The sequence below is a fragment of the Phoenix dactylifera genome, unplaced genomic scaffold (genome assembly GCF_009389715.1).
Source record: "Phoenix dactylifera cultivar Barhee BC4 unplaced genomic scaffold, palm_55x_up_171113_PBpolish2nd_filt_p 000090F, whole genome shotgun sequence".
Classification (NCBI taxonomy): Eukaryota; Viridiplantae; Streptophyta; class Magnoliopsida; order Arecales; family Arecaceae; genus Phoenix; species Phoenix dactylifera.
The window spans coordinates 1,244,231-1,270,461 of record NW_024067679.1 but is presented as its reverse complement, the minus strand read 5'-3'; the positions used below and the strand labels follow the sequence as shown (position 1 = coordinate 1,270,461).

At 39.8% G+C, this 26,231-nt stretch overlaps 1 protein-coding gene across 1 annotated transcript; it reads left to right on the top strand.

Moving 5' to 3' along the window:
* Positions 1 to 1,749: 1,749 nt before the first annotated feature.
* On the top strand, positions 1,750 to 26,018 carry LOC103721841 (non-specific lipid transfer protein GPI-anchored 8-like). The gene is made up of 3 exons (XM_026810312.2): positions 1,750 to 2,207; positions 2,490 to 2,522; positions 25,704 to 26,018. Exons 1-3 carry the CDS (start codon positions 1,862 to 1,864, stop codon positions 25,751 to 25,753), a joined length of 429 nt encoding a protein of 142 aa, XP_026666113.2. The 5' UTR covers positions 1,750 to 1,861; the 3' UTR covers positions 25,754 to 26,018.
* Positions 26,019 to 26,231: the final 213 nt, after the last annotated feature.

The window sequence follows — 26,231 nt, the reverse complement described above, 5'->3', positions numbered from 1 at the left end:
TGATTCCTCTAAAACCAAGAAGTCAAACAAATATGCAACAAACCTATTCACACCTACAAATATCTTCATGCGAAGATAGACAAATATTTAATCGCTGAGCAGATTTAGCCGCAACTATTGTGGATGATTTTGGAGGATTCAATTTTGTCAGGCCAGGCCTATTCTCGGCGAGTCTTACTTGAGGAAGACTTGGCTACAGTGGTCGACTGGATTCAGAGCAGGTATGTCAGGCCAGACCTGTAATCTTTTGTTTATGATATTTGCCATCTTGTGGGGGAGCTAGACTCGTTTCAAGTTGCGCACGTCTTTCGGAAGGCGAACAGTGCGGCGGACTGGGTCGCCTCTTTTGCAGCGTACCACTCTGGGATTATCTTCTTGAATGATTGGAGCACGTGCCGATGGCACTAAAGTGTGTTTTATACCGTGATTATTCTGAATATACTCATGACTGATGCAGTGAGACACCGGTGGAAAAAAAAGAAAGGCATTGCAAGATGGAGATAGCGGCCAAGCCTGAGCACAACGGACAATTCCCTGAATTGTGATGGTTAAAGTGGACCAAGAGAGAACCTCTCGAAGCCTCGCCACCTCCTTTTGTCCACGTTACTTCAATACTCATTGATGGTAGCATTGAAAGTGGATCCCACCTCAAGAAATTGGTGGTGGCCATGAAAGCAACTAATTGCCCTTTCATCTCTCATTTACTTTTTTAGATAATTTGGTGCTTACTTAAAGCTAAAGCCGCTTGGGGACATGCTACAAAATTGAAACGTATCTTATCCTCTTATCATATGCAATCTGGACAAAAGATGAATCTAGCAAGTCACATGCGTGTTCATTGTCAAATCTCTTGAAGGTATTAAGATCAGAATCGTGGAGACAACGAAAGTTTATGAAAAAGTTTAGGAACTTGGAACTACTTAGGTGTGCCATCTTCTAAATGCTCTTGTCGGCTCATTGAATTCAAGGCCGGATGCATGGAAATGGAGACAAATTTTATCAGACTAATCTTGATGTAATCAACCTTGGCATCAATCCGAATATACTCAGATGTCCATTTATTGTAGTTGCTGCTATGCATAAACGAAAAGATTATCCACTATATTTAAAGTCCGTTTGCCTTGTTGTGTATATTTGTTGCTTCGCATAAATGAAAAGGCTATTCTTTAACTATGGATCATATATTAAGAATATTTTGAAATATGCGTAGATAGATGAATGAAGGTGTTTGGAGTGCTTTAAGATCCGTGCAGCGGATGATTCTTAAAGCACCGGTCATATACTAAGGATTCTTTAAGATTAGCTTCACCCATAAACAACTAATATAAAAAAATATTTAATTATTAATTTTAAATAGGCTGGGCTTGGAGTCCGATTAAAAATAAGTATATTTTACACTCAAAGCCTGACCCATGATTGGTTCTAGTGGTCACATGATACCATTCTATGGAGATAAACAACAAGTTTTGTTTGGGACGATTTGGAAAGTTGAAGGGTTGGTCGGAAATTTTTTAAAATTAAAATACAAGATGTTCAAAATTAGAAGGGTTTCACTATAATTTTTTTAAAATCTAAAAACTTTGGAAACTCACATTTTTTTTTATTTGTTTGGGAGGCCGGTGCGGCGTGGGAGCACGCTTTTCCCACTCCATTTTCGAAAGCGACGGCAGACCCAAAGCGCACCAACTCACGGACCGCGCTGGCATCCACACTCTTTGCCGGGTGGCCCAGCGAAACAGCTGTCTTTTGCGCGGTTCGCCACACCCCGAAAAAAGCGAGCTATACAAATAGCGTGGCACGGTGGGGGGGCGTTGGCGTTCAGATCCGATCAGCGTTGGCGTTCAGAGCGGCGGTTGCGGAGATGGCGATCCGAGGGGAGAATGGCGGTGCGGCGGCTGCGGTGGTGGCACTGGCGGTGGCGTTGCTCATGGCGGCGGTGACCGGATCGGCGCAGCAGGTGCCGGCGTGCGCGTCGAAGCTGGTGCCGTGCGCGAACTATCTGAACTCGACGAGCCCGCCGGAGTCGTGCTGCGGGCCGCTGAAGCAGGCGGCGAAGGATGAGACGGCCTGCCTCTGCTCGCTCTTCAACGACAAGACCGTCCTCCAGGCCTTCAAGGTTGACATCGAGCAGGCCCTCAAGCTCGCCAAAAACTGCGGCGTCGACGCCGGCACGTCCATCTGCTCCAAGTCCAACACCACCGCCACCGGTAGGTGTAACGTCATCGAGTTCTTTCCCTTTCCCACCTTGCCATTCCTTGTTTTCTCCGCCGCGTCCTTCTCTCGCGATCTGATCCGGATCAGTTGAGCCGTCCGATAAAGATCGCGTGGATGGAATCTCTTGCCGACCAAGTTCCTTAATAAAACAAAAATCCCTGAATTTTTCTTTTCTTTTTCTTCTTCTTCTTCTTCTTTATTTTTTTTCCTTTTTCATTTTTTGATCCCGTCTAATCGACCGTCCTTTCTGGGTGTTTTTCTTTCCCCGTTTGCAGCTTCGACTCCGTCTGGGTCCAATGCTACTACAGGTATGCCGATTGTGCCATATTTTTTTTAATTAAGTTGAAGATTGTGGGTTTCAGCTTGATCATAAGTTTCTTTTGGCCCTGTTTGGAAGCAACTTGGTTTAGATGATATTGGCTATTATTGTTGGTTGGAATTGTTCAGTCTGGAAGAGTTTATGTTCTGATTAAGTATGCAGTAGTTTATGATTAAGGATTACAGCTGCAGGTCTTGCTAATTGGGTTAATTTGTTAATAAATTATAATTATCGCTGTTAAGTATTTAGTGCTTCATAGATATCCTCTCATGTCATTATTATTGTTGTTGCTCTTATTGTTGCTGGTGTTGCATGTTATGTATTTTCTTTTATTTTTTAAAATGTTTATGGAATACCAACTGCCTGAATGTCAGACATACTACATATGCAGTATGCAGGCTAGATGCTACAATCTTTCGGTAATGGTTTATGAAATTACATAAAGTCGTCACATTGTTTATGTTTGTTATTATGAATATAAGACCATTGGTTCATATGAAGCATAAAAGATTTCACTTCCTTGTACTATATGTTAATGGTATTCTTGAGCATTTGTTTGCTCGCAAGGAAAATTTCTTGGGAAACTTATTTTCCTAAGAAGATGTGGTTTTCCATTTGTTTCTTTTGCTGAAAAATTGGGAATATCTCACATCATGGAGAGTTCTTATTTTTCTTTTCCCTATACTTCGTTGCAGCCAGGCGGGCTTGTTGCTGGAAATGATATAAAAATTATTATTGAAATCATAATCAGTTATTTCAATTATTGAAGCCTATCGTCAATTATTTCAATTATTGAAATCAAACATCAATTTCCCCTGTGGTTGTCTTCTTCTACAAAGACATTCAAGACAATTATATATAGGTGTCAGAATCATCTAAAACAGATCCAAAGATTAGTGGGGTTGGCATAGGTTTGTATTGGAAGAATGTTAGAGTTTGAAATAGAAAATTGTAAACTGATGGATACTCAAATTGATAAGGGTTTGAAGCTAAGTGATGATCGATGGTCAATGGTTGAGAAAGAGATAGTGTCCCATAGTCTAGTGGAGTCAATGGTCTTATGTACACGATGCTTTACACTTGTAGGTATTTATTTTGATGTGGTATTGAGTCATAGGGCAGTCATATTTGTTTCAAATCCGACCCGTTGAAGGTGCTGTTCGGGTGTAGGTATTAAAAATATCATCGACCCATCGGGTCTTTGAATTGGATTTGGGTATGTTAAGACTTGTACCCCACCCAATGTGCATCGGATTTGGGTTGGGTGTGGTTCAGTTCCAGGTTCCCATCGGATACCAAGTAATATATCTTGAGTTACTAATCAAGCTAAAATCATCCATTCTTGGGAATGTTTATAAATGGAACATCCAATTCATGCTTTAAAAAATGAAAACATGACCATGTTTTTGTTTCTTCCATTACAATTGAACAAGTAGTTGACAGTTAACTATATAACAATGATTGACTAAAAAATTGAAATGATATACTTAAATTAAAGTCAAACATAAATTCCTAAATATGTTCATGTGATTAGTTTTATTCTTCCTCCCCAATTAAATATAAAACAAAGTTTTTTATGTTAAGATCTTAGAAGGTATATAAGTACAACTAATATTATCCATATGTGCGTATAATAAACTAGGTAATTGGTCAGGACCATGTCGGTTTAGGTGTCTAATTGGTCAGGACCATGTCGGTTTAGGTGTTTTCAACTCTTGAAACCTCACATCAATGCCCGTATATATCCCCTTAGGCCTAGTTTGATTCTTGGATAGCTAACTAGGGGGTGGATAGCCTTAGCCATCGGCATCCACATCTTAGACATTTAACCATGAAGCTGAAAAGTGTTTCGATTGTTGCTCAGCTAACCACAACAAAAATGTGGGAAAAAACATTTGTTAGGTGGTTAACTTATATAGATAAAGAAGGCAGCAATAAGAAAATGTAAAATGTGAAGGCAGAAGGTTGTCAGATGGGGAGAAAATGAGGGAAACGGAGCTTAACCAAGCGGTTAAAGTTATGCCCCCTCGAAATACCTTTGACCAAGCTAGCTGGGTAAGTGGGCATTGATTGGCCCAGTTAACCACCCAAAAAGTGGTGGTGCTTGGCTTATTAAATAGATACCACCACTTTGTGAGGGGTTAGCTAGGAACCAAACTAGGCTTTGCTGGGTTAGGTCAGGCCGAGTTTGAGTTAGGTATATCTTTCATAGACCAGATCCAAAATTTTCATTCGTTCTGACTTTGGACTCATACTTAACCAATTCATTGGCACATCCAAGTTGGGTCCTGGTTAGGTACCAAGTTTATGGGTTGGAGTGACAGCCTTAGTGGATGTTATCATAATCTTAGGTTAACTTGGTGGTTATCTAACAAATCCTTTGAAACTTACGCGGTACAAAAGACGATATACCTTGGTGTCAAGGATCCATTCTAAGGGAGCAACATTGCTATTATGCAGATTGGGGAGTTTATAACAGTACATCAGGTTATGTGTACTTATATGGTGGAGCAATCTTCTAAGCTTTCAACGAGTAGAGAACAACAACTATATCTTCAACAAAAGCGGAATATATAGCATGTTGTAATGCTGTTTGAGAAGCTATTTGGTGCAAAACTTTATAAGCAACTTGAACATTGTCCATGTTGGAGCTCCTATATCATATTTTGTACAATATCTCAACCGTCACGTTGGTAGAAGAGCTCAAGTTGCATAAGATGTTGAAGCATGGACTGCCGAATCAGTACTGGGACTTGTACTGGTCGGTGGTCGGTACGGTTCGGTACCGAACCAGAACCGGTACGGCTAGGGCGTGTCGGTTCCATACCGACATACCCAATTTTTTTTATTTTTCAAGAATATTTAATTGGTAATTATACTTTTTGAAGTTTTTCAATATTTTTAAGTGCAATTTGACTTTTTGTTTGGTGTTGTCTTGATATTTTTTGATATTTCTATGATCTCGGTTTAATCTAATGATACATTTTATTGTTTTAAAATTATACAAATCATAAATTGATTAGTAAGATATTGTATGCTACAAAGAATAACATAAAATATCCTTAATTTAAGTAGTGACGTAAAAAATATAAAATAATATAATCACTGATATACATTTAAAGTACAACATACATACCGATATCTAAAATCGGATCTAGTGGCGATGATTATTCTAGATATCTGGATCATAAGCATAGTTAGAAGACATATCAACCCATCCTTTAACCAAACGACATTGTAGTCTTGAACGTTCATCCCATAAGGAACGCGCGCCGGGTCATAAGCACTCTTGAATTTTTCGTTGAAGCTTTAGCTCTGACAGATGTCCTTTGGTTGATAATACGGCTGTGGAGGGGCCCATCCGAATATATCGGTAGCAAAATTCGACCCGTGAGATGCTCTGGGCTGTCTAGGATAGTAGCCACGAAAAGATGCCTCTGATGCACCAGATCCATATCCGTATCTGTATGGGTCATGAGCTGCCTGTGGCTGTAGATAATAGGATCCAGTATACGACTCGGAATCTGATACATCTATGAATTCTACTCCACGTGCGAGGTCATCTGTAGCTGCATTGTGTCCTCCTGAATCACCTCGAGAAGCCTGTGTTTTATATGCAATCGTATCATCGCGGACTCTACCAGATCGTGCATCGTGGTTCCTTAGTATATAGCATGCGTAAACTGGGATCACTGATATATTGAGGACCACTCTGCGACTGTGTCTCATAAATAGTGGTCTTCTCTCTTGCACTTTCTTCATGGCCAGCAGATCCATGACTACCGAAACTGTCATCGCTGCTGCTCCAAGATTCTTTGATACTCTCCATTGGGGCTACAGGTGCCTTTTATTTTTTTTGGTGTGCTGGATAGCTGCATTCTTACCCTTCGTGCTTCTCTCTATTTGGCTATGTTGCCCTCCTAGCCGAGTCCACCGGATAGTGTAGTGGCCTTGTCAGTTGGCTATCTCTGAGAGTGTCTTGGACAATGAGTTATGTGGTGACTGCGTTTCCTATGGCTGTAGCTGATCAACTGCCTTGCTGTTCGTAGAACTGGAGCCTGACTCGTAGTACGAGGGTCCAAATCGAGCTCTATGCTGGGCCACCTCATCCAGCTATCACTGATCATTTAGGCTCGCCTGCATGGCAGTTTGGATCAGTGCCTCCTCGTCATTTGGAGCAGACACCTTTTCTGACTTTCTGGAGTGATAGAAAGGTGACTCTACCGCTCGACAGTCCACCTCCGCCTTCATTTTGGTAATCTTCTCGTTTGCTGCTCTGAAATCAGCGAAGTGCTTCTTCATTAGCTACTGAACCTTTTGTGGGCATTTCCGATATATAAATACATCGGAATAACCACCAGCGAAGTGCTGCTTCAACCTTGTTACCACTCCTTTTTTAAACTCTGTGTTGCACCAGTTGGACTGCCAATGGTGCCGGCTTGAGAGCATTTGCCTATGCTTCTAGCCAATATTATGCTCTGGATCTTTTTTTCCTTGATGGCTTCATTCGTGCAGATTTATCAAGTATGTCAGTTTATCAATTATTTAAAATTAACAAAATATTAATACGACATCAATATTCTTTATCTCAAAAAATGTATTTGATTTATCTAATACATAAACCTATTTTTTATATTTATTTATATATATTTTAATATTTTTTTAATTTTAAAAAAATATTTATATATCATAAATACAGAAAAATATGATTTCTACCTCAGATATTACTTCTGAATTATCTAATATGTACTACTAATTATTTTGTAATTTTTGGAATTAATTATATATTTGAAATTATTTTTATATTTAAAATTATTTTTAAATATTAATATTTTAAAATTTAATTTCAGCTTAGATCCAATAATAAATGCTATATATATTTTTCTAGGCTCTCGAACATGCATAAAAGACTACTTATTTCTCATTTTTTTTAAAATTTAGGATTGGGCTATTATGCGCATGATTGAATCAAAATTTGAATGAATGGACACCAAATTTTTTTATAGAGAGTAACTTGCATGTCCTTAAATATGTTTCTGATTTTACATTTTTTTAAAAAAATATCCTTTTTTATCTAAAAATATGTTTTTAATTTTTAAAAATTATATGTAATCCAAAAATTAAAATTTTTTATGTTAGTGTGTACATCGTCCATAGATTTACACCATATAAAAAATATCAAGCCCAAATCAAAAAATTTGGCGTGATTTTCTCTTATTTTATAATTTTTGAGCTATTTTTTCAAGCCTCCTCTCAAAAAAAAGAATGAAGAATATAGGAGAGAGAAAGCACAACTTATTTTGCCTTGGCTTTTTCTTCTGATAGTCTGAATCTTGTTTGTGGCTTTTTTGGAAAGAGAAAGTGACAGCCTGTGTTAAATTCCGTTGGGAAGGCCTTCTTGGGCCTTCCCAACACCTTCAGTGGCTTTTAAAGGCATTTTGCGGCCACCGTGGCATTATTGCCATAGTGGCAATGTAGCAATAATGCCACAATGGCCGCAATAATGCCACAGTGCCCATAGTCAATCCGGTCAAAACCGGGTTGACTCGGTGCAAACCGATCGGTTCGCATTTGTAGCAATAATGCCGCAATGGCCGCAATAATGCCACAGTGCCCATAGTCAATCCGGTCAAAACCGGGTTGACTTGGTGCAAACCGACCGGTTCGCATTGAGTCAGCATCAAATCGGCTGGTTTCGACTCGAAAAGGATCGATTCCGGTCGGTCCCTTTGCGGTTTCGGCTCATAGGAGCCGGAACCGAATTTAAATGGCAAACTGATCCGGTTTCGCCCCGGTTAGTTCGGTACTGCTTGAACCGGATGGTTCGGCCTGATTCGGCAAATCTTGTGTTGAAACATATCAAGAGGAAACCCTTATGTACATGAACAAATGGAGGAGATTATTCTAAGCTATTTATTGACAACAAATTTTGGTAGGCCCAGTGATGGCAATGACTAGACCATTGGATCGACATGCGTTTGCATTCCATGATTAGTTAGGACTGTGAAGTTTATGAGTACCATATGCATAACTTATTATGATGGATTTAATGGATTATGTTCTTATGTATTATTGTTCCTATTTTGCTTATGTATTTTACATTCATGCATAACATAAATGCACCTTTGTTTTGAAATCCCGTGAACAAGCATTGTTCAACATTTGTATGGTTGAAACCATATACCTCAGCCGTCATGTTGGTGGAAGAGCCTAGGTTTCATAAGATGTTGAAGCACATCAAGGGGGAAAATTAGGTCCAAGAACAACTAGAGGAGATTACTCCAGACTCTTTACCAACAAGAGATGTTGGTAGGCCTAGTGAGGCATTGTAGACCATTGGATCGGGATGCTTTTGCATTTCATGATCAAGTAGGATCGTGAATTTTATGAGTAGCATATATATAACTTATTGTGATGGATTTAATGGATTATGTTCTTATGCATTATTTTTCCTCTTTTGCTTATATATTTTACATTCATGCATAACATAAATGCACTTTTCCTTGTGCAATCATTTGAACAAGCTTTATTCAACATTTGTATTGTTGAAACCTGAAATCATATACTTCAGCCGTCACACTGGTAGAAGAGACTAAAGTTGCATAAAGTGTTGAAGCACATCAAGGGGGAAACTAACTATGTACAAGAGCAAATGGAGGAGATCCCTCTAGGCTATTTACCAACAAGTGATGTTGGTTGGCCCAAGGAGGCAGTGACCAGGACATTGGCTCGAGATGCTTTTGTGTTTCATGATCAATTAGGATTGTGAAGTTTATTAGTAGCATTATATGTGACTTATTATGATAGATTTAATTGATTTTGTTTTTATGTGTTATTGTTCCTATTTTGCTTATATATTTTACATTCGTGGATAGTATAAATGCACTTTCCTTGTAACATCCAGTGAACAACCTTCATTCAATATTTGTAAAGTCGAAACCATCCTAATTAAGGAGAATGAGAAGGTGCGTGAGTATGATAAGCACTTTGCCTTGGCTTGAACAACATGTGATCTTCATTTTTTTTTTTTTGGTGCACTGGCGTCTCACTACATACAGTCGTGAGTATGCCCGAAATACTCACAGTGCAGTGATCTTCATTAAAGATTGATATAATTTGCTTATTGTTTAGCAAATTATGCAGCCTATGTGAAGCTAGATATAATGATTGAGATGACCAACACGAGGTGTTATACTATAGTATCTTTGACAAGTAGATGATGTTAAGCCTTCATTCAGGATTTGCCGAACCATCCCAACCCAACCAAGAACCAGGATGATTCGACTTGTCGGGATGGTTTGATCTGTAAAACCTCCGAGACCCCCTCAAACCCTTCTCTCTCTGCCCCCTTCTCCCTCTCTCTCTCTCTCTCTCCCCTTTTGCCTGATTAGAGCTTCGAAGCCTTACCATGCAGTCGCTGAATGCTCCGCCAATACTTGAGATGATGCCACCATCATCATTCAACATCAATGCCAAAGCCAATGCCCTCAATCAACACCAATGTCGACACTGACAACACTTGATCGATGTCAATGCCCCATATGCCTTTCTATCTTTTTCCTTTTCCCTCTCCCTCTTTCTCCCCTTCGTCTTCTCTTCGCACACCCAATTCTCCTCCTTATAGGGTTATTATTAGGGTTTTCTCCCTCTCTCCCCTCCTGTTCTCTCGATTCGTTGTCTCTAGTTCACTTAGGCTCGGTACGGCATGTTTTTGTATCATATCGAACTGATAGCTGGTTGGTATAGCCTTCGGTATTGGTCTGGCAAACCTTGCCTTCATTCTTGGCACCATGACATCAGACGTGATGAGATGTTCTTGAGATGATATACTATAGGTGACTCGATTGATTCTCATTCATCATTAAGCAAATAGTTACATGACTTTGGTGCCTTAAGCAATTGTTCACTTTATTAAAAGGATATAAATTAATGTGGCTAGTTTGACTATATATTCTCAAGGTTACAAGTTAATTTAACGCCTATAATGAATGCCAGCTATAGTTGTATTTGGGAAATGCCTCTTATCGATGACAGCTATATTTGTGTTTGGCGAATATCTCGACATCACTCTTTGACTACGAGCAAGTTAAAATAGGCAGTTTTGTTACTTTTTCATCGGTGATATTTTTTAGCTTCAAGTTATCCAATGCAAACTCGATGTTTTCCTAAAAAAGTTACCAATCCTTATATATTTACATCTAGGTTTGCAAATGATCTTCTACTCGATAAGGTAAAAAGAAAACATATCCTAGAGCGCACTAGGTAACTCCCTCTCTCCAACCCAAAGAGTGTCTCTAGAGTGGTTGGCCACGTATGAAGCTATCTAGTCGGCAACCCCGTTGGCCTCTTTGTAGATGTGCTTAGCCTGAAAGGCCACCTCGCCACAGACCAATGCTCGGATGTCTTGAATTAAGGGGTGGTACTCACCTATGCCGCCAACACTCCGCTGGACCCAACTAATAACCGTAACCGAATCTCCCTTAAGCAGTACAGCTCTAGCTTGCAATACACGCCGAGCATAACCTAGACCAATCTATGCCACCCTCAGCTCAGCCTTCGAGATCGAGGTGTCGAAGATCTGGCAACGAGCAACCACAACCCTCCTGGAATCCGGGCCTGTGATAACAAAACCTGCCCCTCCCCTCCTGCCGCCATCTTGCACGCATCCATCGAAACTGACCTTAAGAAAACTCAGAGGTGGAGGCTCCCAGGTGATGAACACCAATCGAGATGCTATATAAGCAGAAGTAAAGCCCCAAGTGTTCTGAGCTATCAAAGGTTCAGCCAAGAAATCCGTCTAACTAATCTTTGCTGCTTGAGCCCGGGCCCGCTCCACAACAAACCTCGGCGAGGGACAGCTTTCTTCAAAAGTTCAGGCATTCTTGGCCAGCCAGATCTGATAAGCAGTATAAGTCACCCCAATACCCGTCTGCTGAGACTGCGGGGTGATAGCCCACTATTTGAGCACTTGCAGGAAAGACGCTGAGTGACATCAAACGTCTGGCGAGGGCGCAGCTAGCCTCTAAACCCTCCTAGCACGTTCACACTGGAACAGGATGTGGTCCACAGTCTCATCCACCTAGCATTTAAGGCACTAGGGGTGAATGCCCAATCCCTCCTACACAACACCACTCTCGTCGAGAGCCTGCCTCAGGCCACCTTTCAGAGGATTAAGGCCACCCTCGTGTGGAGACCAAATCACCAGATCCAGGCACAGTCCAACCCTGGCTGCTGCACACTCTAGAGTAAGCAGGAGACATCACCTACTCCGACCCTGAGTTTGCAGGATGTACTCCACACCTTGACGACTAGACTGGCATTCCCCAGGATCGGAAGCAACTGGATTCTCTCTGCCAGATGATCTCCAAACAACCGACCAATCTGGATGGTATCCCACCCATCCCCTCCTAGGCGAAGAAGACGCATACTCGAAGTCCATCCAGGGCCCCGAGGTTGACCATAGTCGGCCAGAGCCACACCGGGAGTGAGTCTATCCAAGGATCCTCCACTGCATCCACACTCCGCCCATCCCCGATCAGCCACCTGGAGTTAGACATGGTCATAGGCACATACCTGCGGATCTCCTGTTAGATAGAGGAGCACCTTCGGCCACTTTGGGTTGCCTCACCAGTCTACACCAGACCATATCGAGTTGTCATCCCCTGACTCTAGAAATACTGTGGCTCCAAGACAAATCTCACTGTATGCTAGGCAATCAACGCCTCTCTCCTCATCAGAAGAGACTGCACCCCCAACCCTCCCTCGCAGGTCGGCTGGCAAATCGTCTCCCAAGCCAACAAATGCACACTGTGGCCACCCCCATAGGATCCCCATAGGAAACTCCGAAGAAGCTGATCGATACTCATCAGCACAGTCTTCGGAACTACTGTATTGGACATAAGGTATACATGCATAGAACTCAGGACCAGCCTGATCAGAGTCACTTTGCTCATCATGGATGGACAGGCCACCTTCCAACCCTCTAGCCGCTCTTGAATATGCTGTAACAAACTATGACACTCTGACACCCGCAGCCTCTTCCTAGTGATAGGAACACCCAAGTAGCTCTAAGGTTCCTCCTGCTCCCTCATACCAAGAAGCCCTTTGATCTCCTGCCTTACCTGTATCTCCGTTTTCGGACTGAAGCAGATGGTAGACTTGTAGATATTCACCCTCTGACTTGAAACCTCATAGTAGTTCTCTAGAACCCCTCAAGGGCCTGCACATCCCTCATCCTTGCTCTAGCCAAAAGGAGGCAGTCATCTGCAAAAAGGAGGTGAGAGATCGGTTAGGCTTCGGGGGCTGGAATATAAGCCTTCAACTCCCGCTCCTGACAAGTAGCCCGCAAGGCTCAAGAAAGCACATCAGCACAGATAATAAACTGATACCGAGTCAGGGGATAACCCTGGCGAAGCTCGATAGTAGAATGGAAGAAAGGCGATGATGTGCCAGCCTAGCACCCAGGCAATCCAGGTTTCGTGGAAGCCAAAGCTTTCCATTGCATGCCTAAGAAAGCTCTCCAAAGCTCTCTCCATGTCGAGCTTCACCGCCATGTAGCACCGCCGCCTCGGCACTCAATGCAAGTCCCACATCATCTTCTAGGTGATCATAATATTGTCGGTGATGCTTCGACCTCCTACAAAAGCCCCCTGTTCCTGACATATGAGGTCTTGTAGTATGGGCTTCATCCTGCCCACCAGAATCTTAGCTACCACCTTGTAAAGAGTAGTGCAGAGACTTTTGGGCCTATAGTGATTGGGCTCTCTTTAAATAGGAATACACCTATTCTAGTGTGGTCATGTGTTCTTGGGTAGGCTTGTGAAGATGATATATTACAATATTTCATGTGGGTATTGATGGAGATTTAATATGGTTTTATCTCCTTTGGGAAGGTGTGAGTGACATCCTTGTGGTTTCTGACCTCGGACCAAGTGTGTATAAGAACAAATCTGAAGCTATATGTAGAAGAAGCGAGAAATTGGCATATAAAGTTGCCTTTTAAGTGGGAGACTCTATGAACATGTCTGATTTTTGAGTGTTGATTTATATATAACCATCTAATAGTGGCTGTTCCATAGTTCAACTTTAGTAATTTTAAGAATTAATATGTTTACATTATGTTATGGATTACTTAGAAACTAAGTTACTTCATGCTATTAATGGCTATGAGTTATGAAGTGGGAAGGAATTGTCATATTCAATTCCTATAAACAGGTTCGATATCTCTTGTTCTACATGAACAATGACTAATTTTTTTTCTCTTCCCCTAGAAAATCAGTTTGCTTGATGGTTGTTCTTTTTGATCTCCACCACTTGACTAAGATATCTTAAGGTGTGGTTGGTGAATTCTTCCCTTTATAGTTGGATATCCTAGCACCATCTTTGGCATATTTTTCTTCCTTAGATAAAGTAAAAGTTGGATCATAATGTTGAGTGTGGTTAAAAATAAAAGTCCTCTTCAAGTTTATTTTTCTTCTCAATAGTGATGTTAGGAATTTTTCCCTAGGCACAAATATAGCTGGATCTGATTATAGTTTTCTAAAATATATGTACGGGGATGAACTAATACATCCTTGTGAATGTATTGCTAATATAATAGCACTATAGTTACCCTTTTGATAAAGTAAGGAGTGCTATATTTTTAATTTCTTTTGGGTCTTAGTATGTGAAATCCCTAATGGATACCTCAATAGAATAGCATTTATTACAGTGGTGCCGCCATACATGGAAAAGATTTTCTTTTGCTAGATGCAAGCTTAAGCTTGACCCACATCCATGGCTTGGGTCAATATTAAATTGCCTGCAAGACAAGTTGGCAAATGTGTGCCTAAGAGCTTATGACACAAAAAAACATGGAGAGGGAAGGTTAATATTTCTACTCAAATAGAATCACTCCTTACAATCATGGAACTAGAACTCAAGCTATAAAAGGAAAACAGAGGTTTTAAAGCTTTACCATATTTAAGGATTTGATATAATGCTAAAACATGAAAAACCAAAATAAATAACTAAATAATTTGTAAAAATATCAGAAATGCAAAAAAAAAATAAAAAATAAATCACAAATCACAATAGTCTTTTTGGCCATGCCACCACAACTTCATTGAACACTTGTCATTATTCGTTTGCATAGTTTGAAAATACCATCACTTTGGTGTCTTTGGTGATGTTGCTTAGCTGTCTTCTAACATTTTGCATCATTTTTGAGAATAGAGGATGAAACTGAAACATAAATGAGTAGTGGATGCTCTTAACTTAATACTCTCCTTTGAGTTACTACATTATATGTCATATATTATGTTTCAAATGTTGGATTCTAGCCTTTCATTTCTTAAACTTTCCTTATACTCGTTAGTTCCTTATCTTTATTACTTATGGGTCATCTTGATCTCTAGGCATATGCCATGTATTAGATTGCTGTAACCACCCATCTTCTTGTTGTACCAACTTAAATAACTCCTTTGATGCACACTTCTTTCTTCACGTCCACCAAGAGCTCAAAATGCTTCCTTTTAGTGAGAAATATGCTCTTTTGTCTTTTGTCTAGACTTTTTCCACCAACATCTAGAAGAATAACTTCTATGGCTATCATTCATATCGTAAAACTTAATAGCTAGTTATTTATTGCTAATCATTTTTCTTATCCTTTGTTCCATCTTTTGTTAATCTTTAAAATTTAGCTTGAGACCTACAATGATGTATTCTTGGTTTAATATATCTTAAAATAAAACTCATTATATAACAACATGACATCTTCTATTCAAAACCATATCAATTAAAAAATAGTCTTCTAATACTCCAAAATTTGAGTTATCCTTTAACTCTTTGAAAATGTAGTCATGATTTGCAGCAGAACACAAGCAACCTTTTTTGAATTTTCAACATTCTAAATTATCTCAAGATATACTTTAAAAGTTTTTTTTTTGATTTAAGATAGTTTTAATTAAAAATAGTAAAGTACAAGACAAAACACAAATAGTACAGAACCCCCAAAAGGAACACTGCAACGGTTAATAAATCTTTAGGGCTCAAGTTTAGGCATATAGATATGACATAGGGCTCCATGCCAAGGATTCATGTCCCAATGGTACTGCCTGGTATTGTACCATTCTAGGAAGACAATGGTACCCGTGACAGGTAGAGGACACCTAATCTCTCTTGAATTAGTAAACTCTAACCATGGTGGTCTATTTTGTTTGTATTGGTTGCATCGTGACACTTGAGAGTATTGGTAGGGTATAGAAAGACTGGGATGGGCAAGTGCACGATTTTTTTCTGCTCTATTATTGTTGTCAATGACTGATTTAGTCCATTCCAACTGTATTGTTTTGTATAGTTTTGAACCATCCAATAAGCAAATAGGGATGATTCAATTATTCAGATTTAAACTAAGGACTTGTCTAGGTGTGTGTTTAGTCCCACATCAATTGTGCAAGAAGATTTTGGGTACATGTACAGGGCCAAGGAATCCAAATAACACTGTGTCTAATCTTTTTGGGTGAGGTTCTAGATCATTACAAATGGTATCAGGGTGGAACCGGCCCACGGCTCCTATGTGACTTGCAGATGCTGCAATAGGGCTATTTTGGGGCTGCCACAGGTCAATCAATAGTGTTTGTAATTGAATTTGATTGGATTTGGGCCCTTAGCAGGCAAGGATGCTAGGATTCAAATGGGGCGAGCATACGAGGATCCATGTTTGCATGGTCTGCTGAATCGACCGGTACTGATCGGTTCAGCCAGTACCATACCGGTACCGACAGGCACTGGTATGGTATGGTTATTGAAATAGGTTTCGTTCCAATCTAGATCGGAACCGATCGGTTTATGGTTTGTACCGGTGCGAACCGGCTCGCTTCGCATCGGTACATACCCGTACGGTGTGAACCAAGCCGTTCGCACCGGTATGGGGTGTTCTTCATGGGAGATAGCGTGTGGCTTAGCCACACGCTAAGTGCCACGTGCTGGGGCACTTTCGGTACGGTACCGGTTTGGCTCAGTTGGGTACGGTACCGGACTGCACCGGTACGTCGGTACGGTCAGTACGGCGAACCTTGCATGTGTGCGTATGTTTAATGTTACATTGCGTGTGGTAGGGAGATCTAGGGTACATATACATGCTAGGGAACCCAAATAACACCTTATGGCTATAGTTTGTGGTTGAGGTTTTGGGTCATTACATAAACCCTCGCTCCACGCTATGTTGCTGCATATGGCATCCAAAATTAGAATCCAAGCTTATTTCATATTTTTGTCATTGCATGAGTTATCCTAATTAAGCGACCAATTAGTGAGTTCTATAAAAGTAGGATTGGAGAATATTGCATTACTATTGATAACCACTTCAAATGTACAAATTTGGCTTATACAAAATTAGAAAGATAAAAAAAAATCCCATGAGTGATGTGGTAGATAAAAGAAGAAAACTATCGTGAAAGCCCATGATTGATGGTATGAAGGCCAATAGCAAAGTATTAAAATAGAACTGCAATAATATCTCCAAGACTACTTAAGTTGGAGTGTGGAGGTCTTGAATACCCTACTTGAATAGAAGATGCTGAAATTAAGCTGCACCAAAGTCCTTTGTCTGAATTTCTGCTGATTGATGGGATGAAGGAATATAGGTTGTATGGGTGATCCTTTGTTGCAACTTATTTCATACAATGCGGTAATCAATTTTTATATGCTTGGTGCGCTCATAATAAAATGTATTGACAATGATGTGCCAAGTGGCTGCTATGATGGTAAAGCATTATTTGGCTGCAAAATAGGGGCTTATAAATCCTTAACAAGTAAAATGACAACCAAGTTACAACAAGTGGTAGCCATTGCTCGGTATTTTGCTTTAGTAGAAGACCATGAAATGTTGATTGCTTCTTAAACTTCCAAGATATAGGAGAAACTCCTAGTATGATATGATACTCTGTAGTAATTGATCGACAGGTCTTCTAACAAGCTGCTTAATCAGAATCTCAAAATGCTTGCAGTTGGAGTTACTAGAAGAGAAGAAAATGCCTTGTATTGGTGAAGACTTCAATTGATGTGAAACTTTATGGGCAACAGCAAATGTGGTTATCTTAGCTTGTCCATGAATTGACTTAAGATTTGGATTGGATAAGCAATATCATATTTGGTGGTCATTATATAGATTAGTTGACCTATAAACTAATGATATCATAATTGATTAGAAAGTAATTGGCTTTGGACTTAAGTACTTGACAACTTGAGATTCTGCTCCATATGAAAGGAACTAGGCTGATCACCAAGCAAGCCACTATCCTTTAAGGACTTGCTGGTTTATGGGAAGAGGAGGGGGAAAAGTGTGGTCAAGGGGAAAATGACAAAGTGACTTATGTTTTGTTATAGATATTAAAGGAGAGAGATGGGAAAGTTTTCCTCCCATGGGAATTAGTTTCCCACTTCCCATGGAAAATAGAAACCCATGTGGGATATAGGAAACCCACTTTCCCATGGGCTAGGTAAAATTCTTTTTTTCTTCAGAAATACCCTTAATCCTAGTGCTTATATCCTTTTTTTTTTCTTGTAGTCAATTTGTTAAGGGCATAAAAGGTATTTTACACAACTTTCCGCTCAACCAAACATAAGTCACTTCGGAAAGTATGCTTTCTTGCCATTTTTCCATGGCCAATCAAACATACCAAAACTATTTTCCCAGTTATAATATACCCAAGCATTAGCTTTCAAGGAAACAGTGAGATAAAATTCTGTAAAATTCTTCCTGTGAACCAAGCGAGTTCTAATATATTTAGTGCGTGCTATCATAAGAAGATCCCATCAGAAGAGTGTGCTATCTCTAACTGAAGTGTATATATATATATATATATATATATATATATATATATATATATATATATATATATATATATATATATATATATATATATGCATGTATGTATGGATGCATGCATGTATGCATATATGCATGTATGTATGGATGCATGCATGTATATTAATTGGTCTAGGTCTTCAATTTGAAGCAGCCATGAAGAAAAAATTTTAACTGATTAATGGCATACGGGTCATTGCCAATCAGGATCACATCATCAAGATAGACAAGTATAGTTATCAAGGAATTTCTATGATGGCAAATGAAAAAAGAATAATTGGACTTTGATTGAACATATGGAGCATCATGAAAGCAATGAAAAAATTTAGAAAACCATTGGTTTGAAGCTTCTTTTAACTCACTTGATGTTTTGCAGATGGGGAACATGAGTCTCCTCGTGTCATGCAAAGCTAGGTGGGATAAGCATATAGAATTCCTCGTGTAGATATGATGATTTGCAAACAACAAACATGAGTCCCCCTGTCATGCAAAGCAAGAAGATTTGAATATAAACTTCCTCATGCAAATCCCCATGAAGAAAAGTATTGTTTAAATCTAGCCTATGCCAATGCCAAAAATTGGAGTCACGAGCTTTGAATTATGCGGAATTATCAACATATCAACGGTTGTGAAGTTCTCACTATAGTCTTGTCTCTCTCATTGACTACAGCCTTTGCCACAAACCATGTTTGTAGCATTAGTTGGTCCATCAAATTTGTCTCCTGTATGCCCATTTACACCCAGTTATTTGCTTTCAATGTGGAATGGTCGTGAGAGTCCAGCTCATGGTCTGCTGAACCGACCGGTACCGGTCGGTTCCTGCCGCGTGGGCCTCTTAATGCCACAGAGTGGCATTTAAAGCCACTCTGTGGCATTTGTTTTTTTTTTTTGAAAAACGTGCGCGGACGCGCGAGCGGAGAACGCGCGCCCGCGCGCGATTCCCCGCGTAGGAACCGCGCCCGCGCGCGATTCCCCGCAGGGAAACGCGCCCGAGCGCGGTTCTCCACGTGGGGCACCGTGTCCACGCGGGCTACCAGCCTGCGTGGGCGCGTTTCCCCGCGTAGGAAACGCGCCTGCGCGCGATTCCCAGCAGGGAATCGCGCCCGAGCGCGGTTCCCCGCGCGGGGCACCGTGCCCACGCGGGCTGGCAGCCCGCGTGGGGGCATTAAATGCCACTCTGTGGCATTTGAAGCGTCCGCGCGCGTCCCAGACACGCGCGGACGCGTTTCGTTTTTTTTTTTTTTCAATTTCCGCGCGCGCGTGGCCGCGCGCGCGGCTCCGGTTCGGTACCGGTTCCAAGCCGGTACCGAACCGGAACCGTACCGGTGCCGGTGCTCACCGGTACGCCGGTACAATCGGTCCTGCGAACCTTGGTCCAGCTATTACTTTCTTCATATGTCTGATTTTTTTTTTTGGTTGGTCATAGATTTTGGGACCTAGGATCATTGGCTGCCTAGGAAAAAGGGTGGAACATGCTTACAGATAGGCATATGAACAATCATGAGATTGGATTGAGAGAGTTGGAAAATATGTGCAATTAAAATCATTAATCCCTTAGGAAGGGCAATTAATGAGATTCTCTTATGAAGCATCTTGAACCAAGATCAGGCGCTAAAATAACTTCTGATTGTAATGGTCATCTCATGGTAATAGCAAGGTTGATGCATCTTCTTAAATAAGTAGGGTTTCATCCAAGATTTCAGATCATGGTTTGCTGTTCCATCCTGTACCATCCAGTGTGGAGCGTATCGTACCATACCGAAAGAAAATCGATACAAAACTTAACTTTAACTTAGTACAAGCCCTGTACCACCCGTACCGAGGCGTACTGCCCGTATACCAACCTATACCGAGGTTTTTCGAGGTGAGTACTGGTCCGTACTGAGGCATACAGACTGTATCGAGGCGTACTGAGATAAAAATTGAGAAAAATAGCTGGAGAGCTATTTCGGTACAAGAATACATCGTACTGTACCTTACCAATAAAGTACTGATACGATACTTGCTACCGAAATTGCAGACCTTGTTTCGGATACTGCTGGTACGGGCTATGCAAATAGTACCATACCGGTCCGGGATCCTTTTGGATCGGTACATAGTGTGGTGCTATGGGATGCAGTCCCTTATTGTGTTGGTGACTAGAACTATACTATTTCTACTAAAAATCGGTACAACATCTAGTACCAGTATTTGAAACCTTGGTCCTTTTTCAATTGAAGTAGCTAATTGGAATGATAGCATAGATCTTGATCCCGAGCCATGACCTTAGAACTAGGATTTGGTAGAACAACCATTGAAGGGCTTCTTTATGAGAACACAATGTGATTATGGTCTCACGATAAACCATATCTCATGAAACAAAGGTGCTCAAGAACTATGTAAGCTTTCTTACCATATAAGGAAAATGCATCTCTTGGCATGAGGATAAAACTTAAAACAACCATTTTAAAGTATACTTGAATAGCAGATAGGTATGTTGGGCTCTTACTAATTTGGTAGGCAGCAGTTAGGATAGTCTCCCTCCGAGTATTTTTATTCGCAATAACTCCATCCTATTGTGGTCTATCCATGCAACTAGTTTGATGAAACACCCTCCATTCCTGATGAAATGAAGTTGTGTCAAATTTCTGTCAATGCTTGCTTAGCTTTTTGACTAAATTGGGTTTCTGCAAGAATAAAGAAATCCTGTAACAATTTTCGAGCATTAGATTTATAATGAATTAGATAGACCCTTGTGCAACATGAGAAATTGTCAAGAATACTAGGGAAGCAATGACATTCATTAAATGAAGATGTTTTACAAGTCCCCCATATATTGGCATGTATCAAATGGAAGGGCCTATACTAGAAATAAATTAAAAGGAAATGAATATGAGAATTTTATTTTGTCAAGGGAATAACATCACAATAAGAAATAGAAGAAATATTCATTCCAACTTGTGACTTAGATAAGGCTTGTAAAGGTGCCTAAGATGGATGCTTATAAAGTCTCATTGCTGATAAAGAGATTTCCTTACTCTAATTAAACAATTAATTTGGTTAGTTTGCTAGATAATATCAAATTGAAACCAAATCAAGAAACTACAAAGGCATCTTTTAGAAAAAGGAAGGAGAAAGAGCGACAATGGCGATCTGATTCCAATTCGACAATTTGAAGGTGGACTTCTTGAGAAGTTACTGGAATTAAGACAATCAAAAGATACTACCATGTGATCTACTGCACTAATGCCTAAAATCCAAACTAAGAAATTTGGTAGAGGCAACTAAACAAAGAGATATATCTGATAGGCGAGTAGTTGAGTGAGAAGTACCTGCTTAGTGGACCATGTGCAGTAAAGAATTAGAATTTAATCGAGCAAATGACAACACTATTTGGGCATAAAAGGAAAAGAATTCTGAGATGACATTGGAGATGGTTTTTCTGAGCTTTGACTTGCAACTAGATTCGTGAAGGAAGAAGTAGAAGAATCACTCTTGTGCAAGTGTTGTCCTGAAGGATAACCATGCAAATTGTAACATTTATCAATCATGTAGCCCACCTAATGACTGTTGTCAAACATAGGATGATAGCGTCAATTACCTTAAGACTAAATTTTTCTTAGGGATTTTTTTTACATTTATCACAATCATGAACTTGAGTTGGTGGATTGGCTGAGCAGCTAGGCAACGAACTCCCTTGATTGAAGATTAAAATCGGAGATCTCTCATTGTTCTTCTTGAAAGACCTATCATAAAGCTTTGTTCATTGGTGGTATTGGATCTATGAGAAATACCTGACTTTCCATAGCAGAATATGTCCTTAACCCCATTAAAAATTGCATAGTTTGCCTCACCTATTGATATGCATGAATGGTTTTCATAATCCCATAAGAACAAGTAAGTTGGGCTGATTTGCACTAAGCTCGTCTCATAGAATTATCAAATTTGCAAAATATTTTGCATCATTATGTTGCTCTAGATGTAGCCCACCTCTTTCAAGTTCTTTACAAATTGAGTTGATGATCCTAGATATGACTATATTGTTGCATCTGACCCACTAAATGTTTTGGGATAAAACCATTTGTGAAGCCAAGTTTATTCTTGGCACTTGATGCCCTTAACATAGCATGACACTAAGATGGATAAGTGTCTCCAAACAAAAGGCCAAGAGATGGGAATATTCTCTAATTTATGCAAATGCTGAAGAAAATATGGAGTAGAGAAATCATCATACTTCCCACTAGTGTTGTTTGAAGGAACTATAGAGTTGTTAGAGCTTGCCATTATTGTGACGAGGGTGAGTGTATTTGTGATCTGGTTGTGGATAGGATCAGTAATGAAATGACCACGAAAAGGAACTAGATAGTGCAGTGTTTGGAATGTAGGAATCACCAAGTAAAATGATGTTGATTAAGTGACAGTGGTTTAAAAAAATGTGGAAAGAACATTTAGGAGTGAATGTTAAAGACTCATCTCATGAAGTAGGAAAACATAATGTATTACTATAATTACAAGTTTTTAAATATTGTGGGATAGGGCTTCTTTTTATGGAACGGGATGTCCCCGATCTCGACAATTACGATGGTGGATGTCTCGACCTATCGCGGTCCATTTCCTGACTCGTCCTGTCCCAACACTCCAGATGGTGCCTTGTCTCGGCACTGAAGATGGTGAGATGCCTTGTATCCAATTGGTATTCAAAACCTTGCTATAATATTTAATATTTCCAAAAAGCTTTTTGATCAATGGGAGAAGTTACGATGCATGATGATCTCCACCAACCTTTTCTTTTTTTCATAGTTGCCACCCTCTAACGAATATTAATACTGTTCATACTATCAAGGATTCGAGTCCCGACGGGATGTCCCATGGGACACTAGGACGGGGTATCATCCCGAGTGTTGGGATAGGACCATCCTGCTATTGTCCTAGCGTCTCGATTGGTATGTCTTGGGACATCCCCTATCCCATGTGTCAGGATGGGGCAGAATAGCGGCACGTCTCGTTCCACAGGAAAACTAGGACAACCGCATCCCACAGGATTTTAAAACTTGCATACTACATCAATCATCCTGAAATCCTTTTGGATCTTAGATTAGTTGCACATCCAACTTGACCTTTGGTCCTTATTGTGTAGTCAAAAAAGTTCAGAGAAACGATATCTTTAGAAAATACTCTTCATGTTGACTGTAATCTTGAGCACAAGAGTTTTATTTTGTATTTTCTTGGATAGCTAGACAACATTTTAGGTAACTTGGATGTTCTTTTCTTTTTCCTGTTGTGGATGGATATGCTGGAAATGCCACCATGCCACTGTCCAGGTTGAACTGGTAACCTCTCCCCAAGGAAGAGGGATGCCAAAGTGCTAAGAGCTGTTGACAACTTGAATTGTCTGATGTACATAATATTTCCTTCTTTGATTTCTCATTGTTTCTTAACAAATCTAGCATACATCAATGTTGCTGCCCATCATAATTATAACTGATATAATTTGTCAAATGCATATCAAATCATTTCTAGCAGTCGTTTGGTTTTGCATCTTACTAAAATGGATTGATGTGAAATCTGAAACGCATGGGTTTTATGGAAAATGCATGTTTGGTTGCTTATCATGAAACTTGTCTTTGCAAAATCCAACAGATCGTGAACCGGAAAAATGAGTTTTATGATAAACAGGTCTCCCCTTATTTTTCTATAACCTGTCTTATAGAAAATCAAGTTTTGAGTATCTGTTCTAAGCAAGGTACACTGTACAGACCTAAATCGGGTGGTATAGGGTGTACCATACCGTATCGGTTCGGTATTGGTACTTGGTATGGGTAGCATACCGACTCGGTATGTCTGTCGGTATGCCAAAAAAAATTTGTATCGTACCATACCGACACTGTGCTAGTGTGGCACAAATACATGATCCTATATTGAGATGGCAAACCTTGATTCCAACAAATGTCACAGATAACTAAACAATCTCTTAGCATCTTGTTGTAGCCCATATATGGAGCTAAGCCATGTGTGAGGGTCTATCATCTTGGCAACAAGATTTAGAAATGTAAAATTAAGAAAATTTAAAGATCATAAATGATGCATTGGTAATCTCAGGGGAGAGAATGCTCAAATTGTTCAAAACTCATCCTTTATAGTGGCAAAGTAAGAAATTTCCCTTTCCTTTTGAAGTCAAAACAAAATTGGGGAAAAACCTATACATGATAAATCTGAAATATTTTTAAAATTCAATTGAATGATAGGCACTACCTGCAACAAGGATGCTTATTCCTGACTGGATGTGTGATGCATGTATCTTGCATAACATGTGAATCTTCTAATGACTTGCACATCGATGGATACTTTGAAAGGATGCAGTTTTTTTTACATAAGACAGATGTATCAACATATGAATCTTTCAAGTCCATTGTTGAAAATTGCTACACAAGGTTTGCTATATCGATCGGTACCGTACCATACCGGATGTACCGTACCGGTACTGAACCGGCATGCAGTCTCGTACCGTATCGAGTGACACCTCGTCATTTTGTACCATACTGCATACTGATATTATGATAGAATAGTACTAGTACTGGGTCCGATACCGAGATGGCGAACGCTACTGCTATATCTTTGTTCACGGAAGTTATATTTGTTTTGATTCAAGGGTGACAATGCTTCACATAACCGTCACAGGTAGTGATGGCTATTTTTTCGAAATAAGTTTGTACCTTTATTGAAACTCGATCTTGCAAATTATGTTTGAATATTCAAAAGGAATTTAATACTCCTAACAGGCTCATGTGGTATTGTTTTCATTTTTAACTTGTCAAAAGGCTCCCTTTTCTCAGGTCAACTGATTTTGTCCCTTCCCAGTCATTTGTCATTTGGTTTTTATTTTTCTTGGATTATAACCTCTTTTCTGTTTCCACTACCAGAGTGGTCGCACGAAGTTGGCTCTCGCAAATTATAATTTAGCATAGTTATGTTGCTTGTCTCATCATTGGAAAAGTTGGTGTTACTTGGACACATGGCACAGGAATCTGAGACATGAATGAAACCTCACTTTGGGGGATAATTCTATATCTTTTAGATGTATTCTTTTATATACAATCTATACATATGATGAATGGCTTCATAAATTGATAGAATCTTTGCTAGATGTTATGTTAGACTTGACCACTTGCATGCGAAAGTGCTAAAAGTTGTATAAGTGTGTGAAACATCAGGAAACCTGAAATGAGTAACCGCTTTTACCAAAAAAAAAAAAAAAAAAATGCAGTGTGTACATAACAAATCCAGAGCACTGAAGAACATTCCAATGTTGTTGTACTTATGTGGCTAATCTTTTTCTTTCTCAAGGTGGTCCAATTCATGATAGCCAGACCAACATTGTGTTATCAATGTTATGAAGAATTCACGCAGTCGTGAGCTGGAAAAAGCTTTTGCTTTGTTGTTGCAGCTCTTGCATCATTTGTTAGTTTCTCCAACTGGCCTTGTGTCCAGCCCTTAATCTGCTTGCATTTATACTACTATGACATTTATTTTCTATGAACAATTGAAATAGTTAAGATTTTATGATATTTGACTGAATTCTACTCCATGCTGGGGGTGGTGGACACTAAGTTGTTTACTTAAATGCCATAAAAAACTATAATCTATGCACACATACAGAGAGATGGTAAGCATAAATTAATCTCTGTTTTCTATTTCTGGGTTAAATTTTAACAGTTTGAATGGCCTTTCAGCCTCTTCTGTGGCAAAAAACGACAACTCTGCCATACATGGTGTAGCCTGGTTTGGAATGTCAGGCATGGCGAGCTTGCTCTTGTTCTGGTGGTCAGTCGTTGCATAGGAAGTGCTTGGTATCAGCCTCCTAGTCTAGGGAAA